This window comes from Erinaceus europaeus, chromosome 2 (assembly GCF_950295315.1).
Source record: "Erinaceus europaeus chromosome 2, mEriEur2.1, whole genome shotgun sequence".
Classification (NCBI taxonomy): domain Eukaryota; kingdom Metazoa; phylum Chordata; class Mammalia; order Eulipotyphla; family Erinaceidae; genus Erinaceus; species Erinaceus europaeus.
Window position 1 is genome coordinate 187,823,160 of NC_080163.1, and position 21,802 is coordinate 187,844,961.

At 50.2% G+C, this 21,802-nt stretch overlaps 2 protein-coding genes across 2 annotated transcripts in view; one reads left to right on the forward strand and one right to left on the reverse strand.

Moving 5' to 3' along the window:
* Positions 1–14,892, forward strand: part of SAMD4B (sterile alpha motif domain containing 4B) — a 48,734-nt gene extending 33,842 nt beyond the window's left edge. Inside the window, exons 4-13 of the mRNA XM_060185910.1 lie at positions 4,340–4,579; positions 5,107–5,216; positions 5,380–5,466; positions 7,333–7,714; positions 9,123–9,208; positions 9,675–9,793; positions 10,383–10,581; positions 10,769–10,892; positions 13,199–13,282; positions 13,493–14,892. Of these exons, the coding sequence (XP_060041893.1) occupies positions 4,340–4,579; positions 5,107–5,216; positions 5,380–5,466; positions 7,333–7,714; positions 9,123–9,208; positions 9,675–9,793; positions 10,383–10,581; positions 10,769–10,892; positions 13,199–13,282; positions 13,493–13,521 (1,460 nt within the window). The 3' untranslated portion in view covers positions 13,522–14,892. The remainder of the gene's footprint in view (positions 1–4,339; positions 4,580–5,106; positions 5,217–5,379; positions 5,467–7,332; positions 7,715–9,122; positions 9,209–9,674; positions 9,794–10,382; positions 10,582–10,768; positions 10,893–13,198; positions 13,283–13,492) is intronic.
* A 945-nt stretch (positions 14,893–15,837) lies between these two features.
* On the reverse strand, positions 15,838–21,630 carry PAF1 (PAF1 homolog, Paf1/RNA polymerase II complex component). Its single transcript, XM_007523983.3, has 14 exons — positions 21,267–21,630; positions 20,595–20,624; positions 20,417–20,509; positions 18,998–19,119; positions 18,851–18,917; positions 18,660–18,761; positions 18,475–18,580; positions 18,318–18,386; positions 18,125–18,228; positions 17,911–18,027; positions 17,681–17,809; positions 16,686–16,791; positions 16,491–16,581; positions 15,838–16,411 (listed from the first exon to the last, which is right to left on the reverse strand). The coding sequence occupies exons 1-14, from the start codon at positions 21,311–21,313 to the stop codon at positions 15,978–15,980; spliced, it is 1,617 nt and encodes a 538-aa protein (XP_007524045.1). The 5' UTR covers positions 21,314–21,630; the 3' UTR covers positions 15,838–15,977.
* Between the last annotated feature and the right edge of the window lie 172 nt (positions 21,631–21,802).

Here is a 21,802-nt window from a genome sequence, read left to right on the forward strand (position 1 = left end):
AGGCATTAGTAATAGTAGGTGGACATGTTGAACACTGACTATATTGGGAGCTGTTTTATAAGCACTTTTCAGACATGATCCCATTTAATCCTCATAACCATTATTACTAGCCCATTCCATAGATGAAGAGACTGAAACTCAAAGTGGTGTGAAGTGATGTATTCAAAGCCACACATGGAACAAGTGATGGTATTGGGCACAGTTCAGATCCAACTGGTCTGATGTCCAAGCCTGCCTCTGGCTATTAATGAGCTGGTTTCAAAAGGACTCTCTTGGGAGTCAAGTGGTAGCGACATGAGTTAAGTGCACATGGCACATAGCAGAAGGACCGGCGTGAGGATCCCGGTTCGAGCTCCCAGCTCCCCACCTGCAGGGGATTTGTTTCACAATCGGTGAAGCAGGTCTGCAGGTGTGTCTTTCTCTCTCCCTCTCTGTCTTCCCGTCCTCTTTCCATTTCTTTCTGTCCTATCCAACAATGACATCAATAACAACTACAACAATAAAAACAAGGGCAACAAAAAAGAAAATAAATAAATATTTGGGGGGGGGGGGCTCTCTTAATATGCACCTGAAGACTAGGGTCTGCTATTCCTGTGAATATTTTTAACATTAGTTGAAATGGGTGGTAATACTTCCAAGACTTGGTAAAATGGCATGCGTTGACTCAGAGAAAATTCCAGAATTAAATCTTAGTGTTTTTCTCCCCCTTCAGCAGACACTTGCTCAAGCAAATCAGGAGGGTGTGACAGCGAAATGTCACCCTTGCAGTGGGTAGGGTCAGCCTTGAGTCTCTGGTCCCCAGCTATCTGTCACTTAGTACACATCAATTAGTGTGAGACTTTGTCAGTTAAATACAGATGTCCTAGTCACCTTCTTCAGGGACGATAAGGTATAAGAGGGCATTTCTGGGACCTTCCATCAACCTAGGATATCTGGAATCTTATTTTCCCATGTCAGAGCATCATAATTGAGTCCAGATTGGGAGAGTACTAAGAATAATGCTAGTTGTATTTTAAAAATATTGAGCATTTATTCTTTGCCAAGAGATGTTCTAAGAACTTTATACCTATAAATTTATTGGCTGAGTCACTGAAAAACCACTTGTCCAAAGTGGTATAGCCAGAATTAAAATCCAGACAGTCTGGATCCACAGCTCATAATTTTAACTACTGTGCTGCACTGCTTTTACTTAAAAGTCCCCCTTCCTGCAGATACTCAGACCTCATCAAGGGGGGACCGATTATCCATGCAGATGCCCATACATTTCATCCCCACACCTTCAGGGTTCCTTAAAATGGGGACAGCAGCTGTTGAAGGACCAACCTGTAACTAGTGTTGGATAGCAGGGTCTAGAAACAGAAGAGAAAAAGGAATCAAACATTCCATATAGCGGCATAACTTGAATTGAAGGCACAGGTTGGCAGATTGGAGTATGCAGACAGGGCCGACCGGGATGAGAAGACACAAGGATTTAAATGAGTAATAGTAGTGGGCAGATATTGATGTTTATGCTGTGCCTGCCCCTGTGCTGAGGACTTGACATAGCAATGGAGGCAAAGAGGCAAACGAAGTAACTTGCCCAGGATTCTATAGTTAGTAAATGACAGAGGTAAGATTTGAACCTCAGATCTCCCTTGACTTCCAGATCTCATTGGGACTACATTCTGGGAGGGGGCCTTGAATGGTAGAGTGAAGCCTTTCAGTCTCAAGCAGTTGCAGGATGTTTTTGAGTGGGAGCAGGGATTAACCTGCAAGGGCAAGCAGGGTAGGCTTGGGGTGCTGCCAAGCACAGACCAAGGTTTCTTGGAGAGTGAGGTCCTGGGTCTCTGGCCAGCATTTCTGTTTTTACAGTTCTCACGCTGCAACCAGCCTCCATCCCAGTGTAGGGCCAAGCAGGGCTCCTCAGGAATGGCTTGATCACTCCAGTCAGGATAATTTCCTGCTCCCTCCAGCTCTGCTGCCCTCTTGGCTGGGAAGGGAGAAAGTAGGAGGCCATTGGGACGAGGACAGGGGAAGAGGTTTGTGTTCAGGATATTCAGTATCTGCAGAGCCTTGAGTTTGTGACCTTCAAAGAACTCGGAGCAGAAGACCCCAAATGTCAAGAACAGGTGGAGGCTGACCTTTCCTCGGATGATTTCCTGGCTAGAAGCAGAGACTTTGTCATTAACGAAGGAAGGTATCAGGGGTATATGCTAGGCCAATTGTCCTCCTGGACTCTGGTGTCAGTGGAACAGTGGCAGGATTCCCAACATTTTCATCAGTGAGAAAGTTACCAGGTTGGAGTTCTTCTGTCTCTGCTTCCAAATTCTCTGTGGAAACTGGGGCAGAGGGTTTGAGGTCCCCAGTGTTGATAATCACACCTATTCAGAATGAGACATTTTGACTTTTGTTTCCTTTTCTTTTTATTTGACTTGGTGTACTTCTGGATCTCCTTTGTCTAATTCAGAGGCCCCTTAGCACTTTTAAGAACTATGGACGTCCTTTTGACTCTTTAAGAAACCTGATTATTGGAAGTCGGGTGGTAGCTCAGTGGGTTAAGCACACGTGGTGCGAAGCACAAGGACTGGCAGAAGGATCCCGGTTCAAGCCTCCGGCTCCCCATCTGCAGGAGAGTTGCTTCACAAGCGGTAAAGCAGGTCTGCAGGTGTCCCTCTTTCTCTCCCCCTCTCTCTCTTCCCCTCCTCTCCATTTCTCTCTGTCCTATCCAACAATGACGACATCAATAACAACAATAATTACAACAATAAAACAAGGGTAACAAAAGGGAATAAAAAATATTTTTTAAAAAAACTGATTATTTCTGGTTATGGTGATGCTGGGAATTGAACCTGGGACCTCTGGATCTTGGGCATGAATGGCTATAGGAAACTATCATGCCCCATATCTGATCTAGGGAGTGAGGCAGGATTGGACGGCTTGTCTTCCTGGATGAGCCTAGAGTCCAGTGTAAGAGGCAGGCTAGTGAAGGGGTCAGTAAGCACAGGACTTGATGACAGGCTCCAGGGAACACAAAGGAGCCACAGAGGGAAGGAAGTGAAGACTGAAGTGTCTAGTTTACCACCCACATCTACTCTATGAGAAGAGTTAAAAGTCAAATTGGGGGGAGTCGGGCGGTAGCGCAGCGGTTAAGCGCACGTGGCGCAAAGCGCAAGGACCGGCTTAAGGATCCTGGTTTGAGCCCCTGGCTCCCCATCTGCAGGGGAGTAGCTTCACAGGCGGTGAAGCAGATCTGCAGGTGTCTGTCTTTCTCTCCCCCTCTCTGTCTTCCCCTCCTCTCTCCATTTCTCTCTGTCCTGTCCAACAATGACAACATCAATAACAACAGCAACAGTATAAATAAATAAATAAATAAATAAAGTCAAATTAGATTAATCTCCCTGCTCCAGAAATGGCATGGGTGGATGGAGGGAGGGGATGAAACATCTTGTGGAAGAGGGCTTGGATTCACTCTGATTTTTGGCTCAGTACAGGGAAACTCTGTGGGAAGTGGGGCCTAGTGACAGGAAAGATAAGAAGAAGTCTGTGGACTTTATTTATTGTCTTTATAAGTGCTAATGAAGCAGCTCTTGTAGGCCAGACCCACTGTAGCTAACGAGAATACAGCGATGTTTAAGATGGGCACCTCTTCTGTTGTAGCAGGTGCATACAGTCTTAATAAGTAAACACAGCTGGATAAAATAGAGTGATTGGGAAGCTTCTGCTTCAGATTAAGGAGTTAGGGAAATCCTTGGAATTGGTCACACTTGTTTGAGATGAAACCTCAAGGAGACAACTTCTAAGATCAGGAGGATAAAAAGAAAAAACAGCAAGTGAAGTACAAAGACGAGTAAACTAGAACTAAAGGGTGAATGTTGGGAAGTGAGAAATCAGACATGAGCAGGGTTCAGGCACTTCAGAACTTGTAGATATACGGAGGGGTTTGAATTTTATTTTCAACATGAAGGTAAACCTCAGTGAAATTTAAGCAGGGATGGACTTGGTCAGGATCGCGTTTTTAGAAAGATCAGTAATTTCTGATTTCTGTGAGGTAAATGAACTGTAGGAGGAAGAATGGAAGCAAGAGACCAGTGAAAAGACTGGCAGTGATTCTGGCAGGAGACACCAGTTGACTTGGACCTGCTTACTAGCAGAGGAAATGGGGCAGTTCAGAGAAGTGGCTAACAGCTTGCTGAATGGTGGGTGTGGGTGGTAAGGGAATGAAAAGTATCTGGTAGGCGGTTCCCCTAAGGTCCCAGGGTCCCTTCTCCTTGTTGGATCCTGGGGCACTGAGTGGGAGGCATGGTCTCCTGTAGTCATGCCCCCAAGCCTGACCTCTTGCCTCTCTTCCCCCTCCGTCCAGGTCTCCCCTGCCAAATTCACCCCAGCCCGCTGAAGCGTTCCATGTCGCTTATCCCCACAAGCCCCCAGGCCCCTGGTGAGTGGCCGAGTCCAGAGGAGCTTGGGGCCCGGGCTGCTTTCACCACGCCCGACCACGCACCCCTCTCGCCCCAGAGCAGCGTGGCCTCCTCTGGCAGTGAGCAGACGGAGGAGCAGGGCTCCAGCCGGAACACTTTCCAGGAGGATGGCAGTGGCATGAAAGGTACAGGGGGGGGGCAGCCCTGGGGCCTGTAGGGAGGCTTCTGCAGAGCTTGGAAGACCAATGCAACTTTATAGCTACTACCTACCCCCCCAAGGCAGGCACAGCTCTGAGCACCTGCTCGTAGAGATCCTACATAAACTTCCTGTCCCCCCCACTCTGGGTTGATGGGGAAGAGCACGTACGTTCAGACACCCCATGCTAGATGGAAACCAGAACACAATGGCTGCTGTGGAACACATGCCAGGGAGATTTATTAGAGACATCAGTGTGGTCCTGATGTCTCTAATAAATACATGTCTCTAATAATACATGTCCAACCACGCAGCTCAGAAAAGTTGATGTCCTGGTCAGAGGCCACCTGCAGGATCTGACTGGGTATGTGTGTGTGTGTGTGTGGGGGGGGGGGGTGCAGAGCTTATGAACCTTCAGCTTTCTCCTACCCCTTCCCATTTTCTGTAGCTCTTAAGGCTGCCTGTGGTTTGGGCCTGGTCATTCCCCCACAACCCTTCCTCTCTCCTTCCTCACAGATGTCCCCACATGGCTCAAGAGCCTCCGCTTACACAAGTACGCAGCCCTCTTCTCGCAGATGAGCTATGAAGAGATGATGACATTGACTGAGCAGCACCTGGAGACTCAGGTGAAGCCAAGGGGACCGCCCCAGCAGTGGGGAAGGGGGTATGGGTAGCATTTTGTTACTAGCTTTGCAGTCTAAGCCTCCTCTGTTTCTTTAGTCCTTGTTGCAGTACCCCAGATACTTAAGCCTCCCCTTTCCAGCTCTCTTCCCTTCTGCCCCGTCACAGAATGTCACCAAAGGTGCCCGCCACAAGATAGCCCTGAGCATCCAGAAGCTGCGTGAGAGGCAGAGTGTTCTCAAGTCCCTGGAGAAGGTGAGGACCTGGTATCCCCGTCTCCAAGGCCCACCGGCTGCCCAGTGGTATCACTGAACTGAAGGCTTCAGATCATCCCTGCTCCCTGGGTTGTTTCCTCTCTAAACCTTCAAAGCCTCCACATCTGACTTAGAGAGCCAAACTCCAGGGACTGAGTGCAACTCAAATCACGGGGTTCATTTGCTTCCTTTCCTGTCAATCCTGGTCTCTGTTTGCAGACTTGTATCTATTGATGCTGTCCCTTCCTCCCTTTCTGCTTCCATTCCTGACTTGTCTTTCTGGTAAAGCAGTGGTTTTCTCTGTGTGTGTATAGTCTCCGTTTCCATTTAGTCACCTTTCATATCTACCTCAATTTGCATTCCTTTTTCCTTTATCTGCTGCTTGCCCTCTGGTTCCATCCCTGGTGGGACCTTGAGGCTCCAACACTGTACTGTCTTCTCCTGAGTGCTGTGGAGCTCCACCTTGAAGGGGTAATGGGGGTGGCGGAGAAGGAATGTATGTGTGTGTGTGTGTGTGTGTGTGTGTGTGCGTGTGTGTGTGTGTGTGTGTGTATGTGTGTACGCACAAAAATGAGTATGTACAAACACGAGCTTGCAATGCCCTTAATTGCATATTTTTTTAAAGCTTTGTTTTTTTTTTAAGTTTTATTTATTTATTCATGAGAAATGATAGGATAGAGAGAAAGAACCAGACATCACTCTGGTACATGTGCTGCCGGGGATTGAACTTGGAACCTCATGCTTGAGAGTCCAAAGCCTTATTCACTGCACCACCTCCCGGACCACTAAAGCTTTATTTGTTTATTAACATGAGAGAAGGCCAAAGTGAGACTCTGGTTCTTGCTCCCTTTCTGGTTATCTCTTTCACTAATAAATATTTATTTTATGTATTTATTTATTTTGCCTTCAGTGTTATTGCTGGGCTCAGTGACAGCACTACAAATCCACTGCTCCTAAAGGCCATTTTTCCCATTTGTTGCCCTAGTTGTTGTTATTGTTGCCATTGCTGTTGTTGTTGTTGGATAGGACAGAGAAACGGAGAGAGGACGGGAAGACAGAGAGGAGGAGAGAAAGATAAGATACCTGCAGACCTGCTTCACTGCCTTGTGAAGTGGCTCCTCTGCAGGTGGGGAGCCAGGGGGCTCAAACCTGTATCCTTATGTCAGTCCCTGCACTTTGCACCATGTGTGCTTAACCCACTGTGCTACCACCTGGCCCCCAATAAATATTTTTAAAGTAAACAAATGACTTTGTCTTTTAAGTTAAAAAAAATTTTTTTAAAGAGGCTGGGCAATGGTGCACCTGCTAGTGCTCACTTGCTACAACATACAAGGACCTGGGTTCAAGCCTTCGGTCCCCACTTGGAGCAGGGAATCTTCACAAGCAGTGAAGCAGTGGTGTGTGTGTATATATGTCTCATTCCCTCCCTCCTCTGTCTCTCCCTTCCTTACTGACTTCACTGTCTCTATCCAGCAAATAAAAAAAATTTTTTTTTAATAAAAAACAACCACCACAGGAGTCGGGAAGGTAGCGCAGTGGGTTAAGTGCACGTGGCGCAAGGACCGTCAAAAGGATCCCGGTTCGAACCCCCAGCTCCCCACCTGCAGAGGAGTCGCTTCACAGGCGGTGAAGCAGGTCTGCAGATGTCTGTCTTTCTCTCCCGCTCTCTGTCTTCCCCGTCTCGCTCCATTTCTCTCTGTCCTATATAACAATGATGACATCAGTAACAACAGTAATAACTACAACTACAACAACAATAAAAAGACAACAAGGGCAACAAAAGGGAAAAATAAATTAAAAAATAATAATAATAAAAGAATTAAAAAAAAAAAACAACCACCACCTCCATCTCTGTTCTTCCACCCAGGATGTGCTGGAAGGCGGGAACCTGCGAAACGCTCTGCAGGAGCTACAGCAGATTATCATCACCCCCATCAAGGCCTACAGTGTCCTCCAGGCCACAGTAGCTGCTGCCGCCGCCGCTGCTGCCGCCGCCGCCGCTGCCGCCGCCGCTGCCGCCGCCGCTCCTACTGCCAAGGATGGGGGCCAGGGGGAGCAGCCTCTGCCAGGTGCTGAGCCTCCCCTGGCTCACCCGGGCACAGATAAGGGCACCGAGGCCAAGGACCCTCCAGCTGCGGAGAGCTACCCCCCTCCACCAGCTCCGGCTCCCACTGACGGCAGTGAGCCGGCCCCACCTCCCGTCGCTGACGGAGACATCCCCAGCCAGTTTACACGGGTGATGGGTAAAGGTGAGAACACACAGGGACCAGCAGGAAATTCTAGGGCAGTGAGGCAAGTGAACCCAGGTGCTAGAGATCAAGTCCTAGTTAAATGATGAGGGCTAGATTATGCACCCTGGAGGGCCAGCGAAATAGCTCACTTGGGTAGTGCACTGCTTTGCCACGTTGAAGGACATGTGAGTGCTGTGTTCTCTTTCACTCTTACTCTTCTCTTCACCTACCTGACTATCTCAGAGAGGGAGAGGAGCAACCTGAAGACTAGAATGCCCTAGAGAATGCCTGAGGCTGAGAGGGCCTAGGCTCCTTCCCTCAGGGTGATGGTGGAAGACAACCCTTCCCCTGATGAGGCTCCCTGCATAGGATAAACAGACGAGGTGAATTCCCCGGTGGTGCAGCTGCATTAATGGACTAGCCTCCCCTCAGGCAGCATGACGTAGCATAGCTCTGGGTCCTTTCATCTTTGTGCCTGGTGTGGGTTACTCAGCCTCTCTGTCTCAGGTTCCTTAGGCTCAAAGTGCTCATGGTAATGAAACTATTGCAAGGGTTAAAAAGAGAAAGGTGGGAATCGGGCAGTAGTGCAGTGGGTTAAGCACAGGGGCACAAAGTGTAAGGAACGGCATAAGGATCCCAGTTCGAGCTCCCGGCTCCCCACCTGCAGGGGAATCGCTTCACAGGTGGTAAAGCAGGTCTGTGGGTGTCTATTCTTTCTCTCCCTGTCTTCCCCTCCTCTCTCCATTTCTCTCTATCCTATCCAACAACAACGACATCAGTAACAACAACAGTAACTACAACAGCGATGAAAAACAACAAGGGCAACAAAAGAGAAAATAAATAAATAAATTTTTTAAAAAAAGAGAAAGGTGGGAGTAGGGCAGTAGTGCAGTGGGTTAAGCGCACGTGGTGCAAAGTGCAAGGACCAGCATAAGGATCCTGGTTCAAGCCCCTGGCTCCCCACCTGCGGGGGGGTTGCTTCACGGGCAGTGAAGCAGGTCTGCAGGTGTTTGTCTTTCTCTCCCCCTGTCTCCCCTCCTCTCTCAATTTCTCTCTGTCCTAGCCAACAACATCAGTGGCAACAATAGCAATAATAATGACAACAGCAAGGGCAACAAAATGAGAAAAAAAATGGCCTCCAGGAACAGTGGATTCATAATGCAGGCACTGAGCCCCAGCAATAACCCTGGAGGCGAAAGAAAGGAAGGAAGAGAGGGAAAGAAAGAAAGGTGTTACTTCATGTCTGCCCTCTGGTGGGCCTTGTACATGTATAGCCTATGTTGGTTTCTTTGCCTGACATATAGTTGGTATTCATCCAGCCTGAGGTTCGTGTCCCTCCTGTGCTAATCCACCTGAGGCCAGGGATTCCAGATCGTGGTCTGGGACACACAGGGGGCTAACTTCCTGCCATTCCCATGTTCCCCAGTGTGCACCCAGCTGCTGGTGTCCCGACCAGACGAGGAGAACATCACCAGTTACCTCCAGCTTATCGAAAAGTGCCTGACTCATGAGGTAAAGCCTTCTCCAGGGCTCCCGAGAAGTGAGAGGCTACCCCATCACTCTTAGGACCAGCTTTCCTTATGTGGTCCACGGGGCACCTGCCTGTCTTCCCTCCCCTCCCACCACTGGCTTGAGTGGGCTCCCTGAGCATGCCACCTGCTTCAGAGCCTTTACAGATTGCTTCTCTGGGAAAAAGTGACCTTCACTTTCGCTTACCCTCTAGCAGTCAGCAAACATATTTGTACCTGGGGGATGCCTTCCCCTGCCCCTTGGACTAGGTCAGGTCTCCTGTCTCCTGTGCTTCTCTCTCTCGGGCCTCACCACAGTTAGGGCGGTGTGTGTTTAGCTTCTCCCCAAATGTAAGCTCTCAGTGCATTGGTCTTCATGGCCCAGCATCACCGGACGATAAATATTTGCACAGGTGAACAGAAGGTGAATTTAAAAGAAGCTTCTCCCTGCTTTACTGCCCTAATTCTAGGCTTTCACGGAGACACAGAAGAAACGACTGCTGTCCTGGAAACAGCAAGTGCTGAAGCTCCTCCGAACCTTCCCGCGCAAAGCCGCACTAGAGATGCAGAACTACCGGCAACAGAAAGGGTAGGGAGGCGGGAGGGCAGAAGAGCAACCTTCCTCCTCAGGCCCTTGCTGGCTGACATGCAGTGTTTACAGGGATGCTTGTACTCTGGACTGGGAATCCAATTGTACTGTTCAGTTGCAGGTGGCTTTACAAACTTTGCCTAGTTGAAGACTCTCAGAAGAGAATCAGAATGTTCCACTAGAGTAGGGAGCTAAACTGACAGAAAAAACACAGCCAGCATATATTCTGATGGAAGTCCTTTTACCTGTCCCTTGGTCTTCCCGCTGTGTATAAGGGGTTCCAAAGTCCCTTCTTACTCTCCCAAAACAACGGAGACATCACACTTAAGAATTGAAGTTTGGAGAACTGTTACAAGTAGATGCAAGGAAAGCTTTGTACATTCCTCATCTCTGTCCTGGGAGTACCCTTAGGTTGAAAGGGATAGAATGTGTGATTCAGAGATGTAGATAAGAAATCCTTGCTTAGAGCATGTCTGCGTTCTGCCCTACCCATTGGGATTGGGACATGGGGTGGGAGGGGAGGTAGAGTTAAGGCTGAACAGATGGGCTCCATTTCACCCAAACTGATACCCTGCTTTCTCTCTCACAGCTGGGCATTCGGCTCTAACTCACTCCCCATAGCTGGCTCTGTGGGGATGGGGGTCACCCGACGGACCCAGCGGCAGTTCCCAATGCCTCCCCGGGCCCTCCCACCCAGTAGGATGGGCCTTTTGAGCCCCTCAGGCATTGGGGGCATCTCTCCCCGACATGGCCTCACCAGCCCCAGCCTTGGGGGCCAGGGCCGGCAGGTAAGCCAGTTAAAGCAGAGGGCCTGGCACTTCTGGGGTTGGAGTCACAATGCTTGGGATTCATGTGTCCATAGCTTGTGTCTGGGCCCAGTTTACAGGGACGGGGCACCTCTGTCAGTTCCACCACTCATGGACCTGGGCCTCTTCCCACTCTCCACCACTTTCTCTTTTCGCTCATCCTACACAGAACCTGTGGTTTGCCAATCCTGGAGGCAGCAACAGCATGCCCAGCCAGAGCCGAAGCTCTGTTCAGCGCACCCACTCACTCCCGGTCCACTCGTCACCCCAGGCTATTCTCATGTTCCCTCCAGGTACGGTGTCCCCACCCTTGGGACTGAGCTCTGACAACATCCTTAGCTGGCCTTTCTCTTCTGGGTCTCATATACACTGTCTCTTGGTTGTTTGAGCACCTCTTCCCACACCTGCACCACTCTGCACCTACGGCTCCACGCTGTGGACTTGTTTGCACTCTTATCCCCCACCCCCATTTCAGTTTTCTCTCAGGTCCTGCCTTTTTATGTGCTCTCGTACATAAACACACACACACAAGCACACTTCTTTACTCACCTCCGCCTTCTGCATTTCTCTTCCCATATATCATAATCTTAGTGTCCATGATGGTTTCTGTCACCATTTCATGAAAGGATCATTACTTAATTTGGAGGGAAGTCCTGCTTCTCAGTCTACCAGCATTCTATTTGTTTGTTTTTTTAGGACAGAGAGAAATTGAGACGGGAAAGAGAGATAGGAAGAGAGAGACACCTGCAGTACTTGCTTTACCACTTGTGAAACTTCCCCACCAGAGATGGGGAGTGGGGGCTCGAACCCAGGTCCTTGCACATGGCGACCAGGTGCATCACCACCAGCATTCATTTGAAAACCATGGGAGAGCCCTTAGCTTTTTGATCAGGCTCTATACTGAAAGAGTGTTTAAAGTAGAATTGCTTTCCCCATGTTCGCACAGCCATCCAGAGACAGGAGATCATAATGAGGACAGACTTGGAAGGGGAGAGAAAAAAGGGAGGAGCCAGAAGCACTAGCACTGCCTTGCTCAGTGAATGGAGGATAGGTCTTCCACCCTGTGCTAGGCACGGTCTTGTGTGAGGTTGCAGGTCAGACTGGTCTGAAAGGGGTTGCATCTGGAGAGAGCTTAGGCTTACAGGTGACCCTAAGCTCTGTATGTCATGAATTCCTAAATGAAGGGACATGTTTTTGTTTCATTGAATTTTGTTTCCTTTTGTTTTAAATAGAGACAGGCAGAGAGTGATAGAGACCACAGCACCGAAGCTTCCTTCAATGTGGTGGGGACTGGGCTTGAACCTGGTTCATATACGTGGCAGTGCGGCACACTGTCCAAGTGAGTTATTTCACTAGCCTCGGCATGGTTTTCTTTATATGTGAGGTATGGGGGACTACAGTTTGCCTGAGGCGGGGAACCCTGTTTATCCTACTTATCCTTAGCGCAGTCAGGGCTTGGCACCTGGAAGGCATGTGTATCTGCTGTGACATGACCAGATGAATGAACTGCAGAATCAGAACATAAGAGCCAGGGCAGGCAAAACAGTTGACAGATAGTGTCTACACACAACCCAACTTCAAGCCTGACCCCCACTGCACTAGAGGAAGCTTCAGTGCTGTGGTGTCTTTTTCGTTAACTTTATCTGAAAAAGTCAGCCCGGTGCAGTGTAGCCCCAGCAGTAACTTTTTTTTTTTTTTTTTTAATAAAACGAGAGCCAGAGGAAAAAAAATTCCCATCTGCTTTGCCCTGGGCTCTGTGTATGACAGCTTTCCCACACTGTCTAATCAGATCCTAACAGACATTTGAGGGGACCAGTGTTACGCCCCATCTTACCTGTCATGAATTAGTCTCAGAGAAGTGACCTGCCCACACTGAAAGGGAGTTTTCATTAAGAAGAGAGACCATCTGCATGGCCTGAGCTCAGAGTTCAGAGACAAGGTGATGAGAGCTGAGACTGGAAGCGGGAGCAGGTAATCAGCTCAGATAGGGGGGAGCCAAAGAAGGGTTGCCTGGGCTGAGGTCAGGTCTGGTCAGCACAGGAAGGTGGTCTGTTTTCCAGACGCCAGAATAGGTGTTCCCTTGGAGAGGCAGTTTGAGAACAAGCCCCATGGCAATTGTCCTCATTTTCCCCTCCTACTGGGCCTCCCCAGATCACATCCTGCCCAGAGAAACAAGTCCAAGTGGGGACAGGAAGGGTTCTAATTAAGTTTCTGCATCAGGTACAGAGTAAATCATCCGTCAGGGAGCACAGGGCTGCCCAGTGCCCGAGGCAGATGCCCAGACTGTGCCCACGACAACGTGCAGTGTGTGTTCAAAATAGTCACAGTCTGTGTGTGGCCTCAGGGCAGCTCCCCCAACTTCCTCTGCCTGCAGGTCAGGCCTCTCTCCTTGCCAGGCTCCTGTTGGTGCCATCACTGCTCTGTCTGCCTTGGGACACACCCAGGCCTGTCTTTGTACTTCATCTCTGTACATACACACTCATCTGTGCCAGCTTCTCCCCTATGCCTGCCCATCTGGTGCTTTGTCTTTCTGGTTCTACTCTCCATTCCAGTCCAGTTCTCACCACCTCTTGTTCTCCTATTTTTCCCCCCTACCCAGACTGCCCGGTCCCTGGGCCTGACCTGGAGATCAATCCCACTCTGGAGTCTCTGTGTCTGAGCATGACAGAACACGCCTTGGGTGGTGAGCATTTCCTCTTTCCCTGACCCAGCTCCCACCTACCCAGCAGCGGCTCCACCTCTGAACTGAGCAACTCAGAGTCATCCTGAGGGGTCCCTAGGGGAGGCCGGACTCCAGGGAGGGCCTGACTGGGATGACAAGCTACATGAGCACCTTTTCTTGGGCCTCCCACCAGCTCCTGATCTTCCTCCCTTCCTCCCTTTCTTACCACAGATGGGACAGACAAAACCTCCACCATCTGACGGGACCCACAGCCCAGCGCACTCATAGGCTCCCCGGGCGGCGGGCGGGGGCCAACCCCCAACGGGCTTCTCCGCAACAGCGAGAGGGTGGGCTGGCTCAGCTATACATTCTAATATTTTTCTACTCTCACCCTTTTAACTTTTGTTTAACATTGGCACATGCCTTGCTCACTCCCTGGCCCATTGAGAGGATCTCTGCTGAGGTCCAGGGCAGTGTGGGAGGACCACCATGACACGGAGGGCAGGGACTGGCCAGCCTGCCTGCCCCTCCTTCTCCTCCCCTTCCTCATCCCTCACCTGGCCCCATCCTGTCCCTGCCTCCTCCAGCCACATGCCCCTCCCAAGGGAGCAGCCACCGCAGAGACTTCCTGACCCCACTACCTGCTCCAAATCATCTGACATTTAGGGAGAGGCAAGTGGTATAGCTGACCTGATCCCCTGAATGTTATTTGGGAGGAACTGAGGAGGTGGGTGAGACAGGAGTCTCATCACCTCCTCCCCCTTCCCTATTCCTGGCATTCCTTGAGGACAGGACCCACCTTCCTCTCACACCTCCTTTTGCCGTTTATCAGAGGTTCTCTACAATTAATTTCTTAGGCCTATTTAAGATACATATTTATATAGTTCTTAACGGTTTTTCTCTCTGATCATTCCCTCTCATTTTTAGACTCTCCAGGCCCCACCATGAGCCAAGAAAGTGGCTGGGGAAGCCTGACTTTTAGGAGAGGAGAGGGCAGAGCCCTCTTCCCCAGACTCCCTAGCCCTTTCCCACCCCCACCCCCCCACCCCCCCCACCACCCCCCCCTCCCCAGACACAGAGGTTGAAGGTGGGGAACCAGGGCAGCCAGTGAGGTCAGGAAGTCTGTTGCCTTAATATCCCCTTCCCCCACCAACTCACACCCTTCTCTACCCCCCAGGTGTGAGTGCTGAAAAAGACTTGGGGGTTAGGAAGAAGGGAAAGGGGATTGGTTTTTGTGTTTTGTTTTGTTTTTGTTTTTCCTATTTTTTGGTTTCTTGTCCCCTCCCTTTTCTTTCATTCTTCTCCCACCCCCCATCCCAGCCCCATTCTGCCATGACCTCACTTAAGTGGAACACTATATCATAACTGAGAGATTTGTCCCAGCCCTGGAGTCATGGAGACTCTCTGGCCCCTGCTCCTACTTAGGAGCTGTGCTGGATTCAGGTGGAGGGAGGAGGAGACTTGGGGAGCTTAGGCTTTGGGGGAAGCCAGGGCCCCTCTTCCAACTTCCTCTTCCCCCCTCAGCCAACTCTCTTCCCATCACTGGGACATTCTCAAGCTTTTCACACCGAAAAGGAAAAAAAAAAAATGTTATTTTTAGATACATTTTATGAATAACTTTTGTTATGAATATGGCTGGTAACCATTGTGTATGTTATTAAAGATACAAAATGTTGGGAAAAAAAACAAAAAACCAAAAAAAAAAAAAATTAAGACCACCACCCTCCCCCTTATCCCTCACCCCATCCCCCAGACCACCTTGCCTCTACCCCCCTGGTCTGGACCTCCCTCAGCTCTGAGCCCAGGGAAGGGGAGGGAGCCGGGGGCGGGGTGGCCCTGGGGACCTGCTTCAGGTCCCCACCTCCTCTCCCAGTGCCGGGCTGGGTGGGGTGTCAGGTTTATTTATGTACCTCTTGCACACTCATCAACCTATGCAAGTCCCCCACCCCGGCCCCTCCATGTTTCTGTGCCTTTGCTCATTCCCCTCAAGCTCCCAGGGCTTCTCCACTTCCCCTCCCACTAGCCCAAGGAAGCGGGATGGACAGGGGCCACCTCGTTTGGAATCAGCAGGGTGTCCCTTTTATGGGATCCTCAGCTCCTCCCAGCCAGCAGGGTGAGCTGGCTCTGCCTGGCACCTGGAGGTGGCAAGGGACACCCCCCCACACACAGTGGGAGGCAAGAGCTTCCCCTCCCCTCTCCTGACAGCAGAGTGTACAGGACGCAGGCGGCCCCACTCTGATGGGCAGGACCCTGACCTGCTCTGGCCCCGGACCCTCCGCCATGATTTCACCTTTCCTTCTATCCCCAGCCCCACTGGCAGAATCAGCTTTGAGTAACTGTACAGTTTTTCTCGCTGTTGGAGAAGACTTATTTGTTGGAGTTTCACTTGTTTAATGGTCTGGGCTTATTTTGAAAAAAAAAAAATGAAAAAAAAAATCGGACCTTTGTTATGCTATTTCTCCTAGAAAAACTAGCAGGGTCACCTCCATGACCTTTGCCTGTGCTGGGGCGGCGGGGGGGTGGGGGGGGGGGGGTGGCCAAGGGTGCAGGGGAATGAACTCACAGGGCCTGGGGAGGTTAGTAAAGAGATGACTTTATTAACAACCAAAGAGGAAAACAAAAGTGAGGGGCCTGCAAAGAGACCACTGGAAAAGTGCCTTCCTGCGCAGAATAATCACAGCTGTGCCAGCCCTGAAGGCCCTGGGACTCAGTCACTTCAGTCACTGTCACTGTCAGCTTCACTGGAATCGGAAGCTGCGGCTTCACTGCCATCCTCCTGGGCCGAGTGCTCGCTGCCACTGGGGAAGGGACTGGCGCTGCGGCTGCGGCTGCGGCTCCTACTCCTACTGTGGCTGCGGCTCTGCTGGCCACCCCCATCGCTGCCGCTGTCTGAATCATTATCACTGCCGTTGGCCCGGCCTCTGTCCTCCTCATCAGAGTCAGCATCCTCCTCCGAGTCAGCATCACTGCCGAAGATCTCCTCTTTGTCTCGGGCGGCCCGGGCCTCATCCTCACTGCTCTCATCCTCGCCACTGCCACTCTTGTCACTTGCCTCCTCTCTGTCACCTTCCTCCTGTTCACTCTCACTGCCAGAGCGTTCATCTTCACTGCCTTCTTTTTCACTGCTGCTGCCCTTCTCTCGTTCTTCATCTGTGAGGAAGCAGGGAGAAGTGAGACTCAGTTTCCAACCCTCCCAGGGTTCCCAGGGTCTGACCTGACTTAGCTTTACCTGAGCCCCCGGCTTCTTTCTCTTCTATCTCCATCTCCTCCTCCTCCTCTTCTTCGGGTTCATGGTTCTCCAGCTGGGCCTTTCTTGCCTCCTAAAACATCGGGAGGGGTAGTGCTATCAGGCTTCTGTCCCTCTCCTCTCCTCACCCATACCACCCTTCCATGGCTGCCCTAAAGAGCCAGCGGTGCTTATTACCTGGGCTTCTAATTCCTTCTCATTCATATCCCTGTGTTTGACTACAAGCAGAGCATTGGTACCAGACTGAACCCCAGCCTTTGCCCGGCGCTTACTCAGGCGGACTCTGCAAGAGACAAGTTGGGGGGGGGGGGTTGTAGAGGTACATGTCAGATGTTCTTATCCATCCATCAGTGCTAAGGCCACAACAGATCAAACTGAATGCTAAATTAAAGAACACTAAACTGAAGGGGGGAAAGGATGACAGTTCATAAAACAGTAGTTTGGTTTCCCTGCACTTTATATATAGTTCATTATAGTTTACGTGTATGTGTGTATGTACACACACACCTGTTTTAATGCAGAATAGCTACCGATACTTAAAAGCACAATCTAGGTTTCTAGATTCCTGTTTTTTTCAGAAATACTGTGACTCCACTGACCTTGTCCCTCAGCACACAGCAAATATGAGTTGCAGCACTTTGCTGAGTCATGGTGATTTTTGGAGGAAGGGTCCAGGTCACGTAGACCCCATCACTCACTGTGCTAACCCCTTACATCTCCTACCCGGCTCATGGGTGTGAATTTGTGATGCCTGCTTTAAGTACAAACTATTCCGCAGATCTATCAAAGGGCAGCATAGCAGTAAATTTACAGCCATCAGGAGTTTGGTGAGTCACACTTAGAAAGCTGGTTATGCCGAGCTTCATTTAATTTGGACAGAAGTTGAGAGGGAAGAGATAAGACATGGAGAGACAGAAACTACTGCAGACCTGCTTCACCACTTGTGAAGCTTTCCCCCTGCAGGAAAGGACTTGAGTGTTTTGAACCTGGATCTTCACACATGGTAATACATGCACTTAACCATTGTGCCACCAACCAGCCCCCATGCTCCTCCTTTACAGATGCAGGTGACAAATCCATAGGTACAAATGACTTTGAAGGCAATTCTCACTATACATTCCAGGGTCTTGATTCTGAAGCACAGGCCCAAACTATAGACACATGCTGAGTACCTGGTCTCCAACTCATTGTAGTAAACCCCATCACCCTCTCGGAAGATGAAGAAATAGTTTTCCTCATAGCCCTTGCTAGCCTTGTTCTTCACATTCCAGTTGTATTCCCGAGCAATCTTGTAATCATACCTGAAGATGAAAGAATCACAGAGTTAGCTTTGCTCCTTCCTTCCCTATGACAGAGGAAACACTTCCCAATCCCCGAAACCTAACCCCCCCAACCCACGCACACATCATCTGGAGCATAGTCCATTTCTTCCTCCTGGTCCCGCTTTCGTTTCTTCATTGTCTCTTCCACAGGCAAGAAGTAGGCCACAAACTGGTTTCCTTCCTCATCCATCATGCCCCTGTGGTTGGGGGAGGGGAGGGGGGGGAAGGAGCAATGAAGAGTAAAGGCAAGAGAGCAGAGAGGACCAGACCAAAATAGTCAGCAGGGCCAACTACCTGATCATGGCTTGAGACATCATTTCCAATGCAGCTGCACCACCTGTGTCCTTAGGGGCTGGGTCTGAGTCAAAGATTACCTGAGCACATGGGTTGATCCACATCTGAGGAGGAAGAAGAGGACACACTGGTCAGATGGGAACAGGCAGAAATTGGAGTTCTATCCCTCTCTGCTTCCCGCCCTGGATCTGACCTTAAAGTCGGGGAAAACAGGCATGACCTCCACCGGTGTCACTCTCGGCTTGCTGTAATGCTGGGAGATCTGGCAGGAATAAAAATAAGAGTGAGAAGGAAGACCTGAAGTTGAAAGCCACACCTCTTACCTACCCCCATGCCTGTCCCTTGATTACAGATTTCTGGGCATCCTCGAAAGTTTTCTCAATGGCTGTGATCTGGCTATCCCTGTCTTTGTAGATTTCCTCCTCAGTGAACTGTTGCTTCACAGAAACTCCAATCCTAGGAGCAGAGAGAGAAGTCTTCAGGGTCACTAGCTAAACCTGAAATCACCTTCCTTCCCTCATCATCCACAACTTACTTGACCTCAGGCTTCTCATTGGAGATGCCATAACGGTTGAACTCAGTCGAGATGTACTCTGTCTTCCGCATCCATGGCACCACCTTCGCATGTTGTTGGGATCTAGGATGGAGAATGAAGCACTTCAGGACCCCACTGTCCCGCAGTTCGGAGAATCCATCTGAGCCAGTCTTCACGTAGCACCTCCTCACCTCTTAGAGCTTGTGGGTGCCTGAATCTCCTCTTCCAAAAGCTTCTCATCAGCTGGGTCTAGGAGCACTAGAGGAGAGCAAGGAAAACCATGACGCACACCCAGGCCTGGCCCAGAGCAGGCCTGCCTGCCCTCCCTCCCCACACACCATTGGGATCGATGCGGTAGGTATCAGGGTTAATAAGATCAATGGTGACTCCCAGGTCCGGCTCAGTCAGGAGGTCATGTTTGTGCTGTTTCTCCAAGGAAGTTGCTTTGTACTGGACAAACCTGGCAGAGAGAACATGTTAGGGTTTCCTGATACCAGCTTTGCCCACTGTACCCCTGCTTCCAACAGGGCAAGCTTCTCAAGAGAGGAGCAGAAAATGGAATGTCCTCATGCTGGAGTCAAAAGGTTGGCTCTCCAGTGAGCACAGACCTGTCCTGTTCGCCGACACATTTACTGGGTACCCACTACTAGGTGTTAGCTGCTGCTCAAGGTCCTCAGAGAGGATAGTCTATTATCGCCCTCAAGACATTTGCTGTTTCATCTTGAGGCTAAGGCTTCACCACTCCAGGTCAACTTTTTTTCTTTTTTAATACACATTTTTTTTCATATTATCTTTATTTTTAAATAAAGAAATTGAGAAGGAAGGGGGGGAAGAGATAACTGCAGCCCTGCTTCACCACTTGTGAAGCTTTCCCCCTGCAGGTGGGGACCAGGGACTCGAACCTAGGTTCTTGTGCATTGTAACATGCGCTCAATCAGGTGCACCACCACCTGGCCCCAACTTTTTCATATAAAGAGGGCTAGGCAGTAGCACACCCTGTAGAGAGCACACGTTACAATGCACAAGGACCGGATTCAAGACCTGGTCTACCGGCAGGGAGAAAGCAGTGCTGCAAGTGTCTCTGTACCCCATCCAGTAAAAAAATCATCAAAAGAAAAAAAATTAAAAAAAAAAAAAGCACAGATGAACTATGTGCTGACCCACAACTTTTTTTTTTTTTTCCTCCAGGGTTATTGCTGGGGCTTGGTGCCTGCACTATGAATCCACTGCTCCCTGTTGTCCATCATTATTATTGCTGTTGTCGTTGCTGTATAGGACAGAGAGAAATCGAGAGGGGAAGATGGGGGGAGAAAAAGACACCTGCAGACCTGCTTCACTTGTAAAGTGAAGATGGACACACACAGACCACACACACACACCTGTGCAGATTGGGAGCTGGGCTCAAACCAAGATCCTTATGCAGGTCCTTCCCTGCACTTGGTGCCATGTGCGCTTAACCCAGCACACTACTGCCCAACCCCCACTTTTTTTTTTTTTTTAATCAGAGCATTGCTCAGTTCTGGTTTATGGTGGTATGGGGGATTGAACCCGGGATTTTGGAGTCTCAGTCATGAAAGTTTCTTTACATAACCACTGGGAAAAAAAAAAAAGCGTCCATACAATACCAATACACAAGGGCAACAAAAAAGAGAAAAAATGGCCTCCAGGAGCAGTGGGTTTGTAGTGCAGGCACTGAGCCCAGCAATAACCCTGGAGGCAAAAAAAAGAAGAAAAAAAAAGTGTCCATGATCTCTCACCTGTTCTGGTCGAAGGGGTAGGTAATGAACTTGGGATCAAAGGGGATGTCAGGTAGGCTGTTGCAATATTTGACTCTGCAGACCACTCCAGACCTGAGAACACAAGTGTTTCAAAACATGGCCCCGTTTTGCCAGCCCTCACTGCCCACCCCGCCTGGGAAAGCACGATGGAGCTTACCTCTCAGGCAGAGCTCGGTGGGAATTGGGCCTGGTGGACCAAAAAGACAACAATGTCAGACTGAAAGAATGGAATTTACAGGAGAGCGAAGTGGATTTTTCCAAGTTTTCAAAAGAGAAGGGATGACACAACAATCCCTCTCGGTAAGGGCGCTTTCTAAGTTCGTTAATGAAACAGGGGCTCCCTTTCATTTTTCAAAACTTTTATTGATAAGAAAAAACGGGGTGGTGGTGGCGAATGCACCATTTGTATGGTCAGTACGAGGGATTGCGAGCACGCAAGTCCTGTGCTCTACCCAACCCCCAGGCACCCCCAAGTCCTAGAGGAAATCTTACTAAATGCTTTAATGACCGAAGAGCGTCCCTTTCGCCCCTTCTTTTATAGCTTTTATAGAACTTCGTATTCAATTGGATTTTTTTTTTTGGTGGGGGGGAAGATTCTCCAAAATCAACTCGACTGGAGGGTCAAGCACCCAATTTCTGAACCGTCTCCAGAAGCTGCACCCCGAAAAGCCACCGCAGGGTGAGAAGGAAAAACACCCCTCAGAGCAGCGGTGGGCTGACGTCACGAGCAGCCTGGGGGGCCGGTGACGTGAGACAGGCGCCCGCGCCCGCCGCCCAATGCTCCCCAGCCCGGAAAGACGGAAGCAGACGGCCAGGGGCGTGGGCCTACCTGTGGCCATCCTCCCGCTGGGCCTGGGTCTGGATAGTGGGCGCCATGGCGACGAGGCGACTGCAGCCTGGACGGGGTCCTTGCCGAGCCGCGGGAAGACGCGGAGGGGCGTGCCAGCCTCGGCGGACGCCCGATCTGAGGCAGGGTTCGTGCTGTGGCCCTGTGCTCCGCGGAAATCTGGTCACAACGAAACGGACAGGTGAGGAGAGCTCCGGGCGGCACTACAGGTAAACACGCAGGCAGCGACGAAGACGGACTCCCAAGTCCGCTCCACCAACCGCCGCCAAGATGCCTAGGACCCGACAGGGCGTCTCAAGCCGCGACGCCTTCTGGGAAATATAGTCCGGATCAGATCTACACCTGGATTGGTGGGGGACTGGGTAGAGGGTGGAGCAAAGGAGGAAAAGTCTCTTGTGATTGGTGAGTCGGTATCCGACAAGGCGTCCATTTAGAATCTAGGGCTAGAAGGGAACTTCTTTCTTCCCATTGGCTGAATTATCTAGGAGGAGGAGCTAACCAGTTAAGTGGAGCCTAGA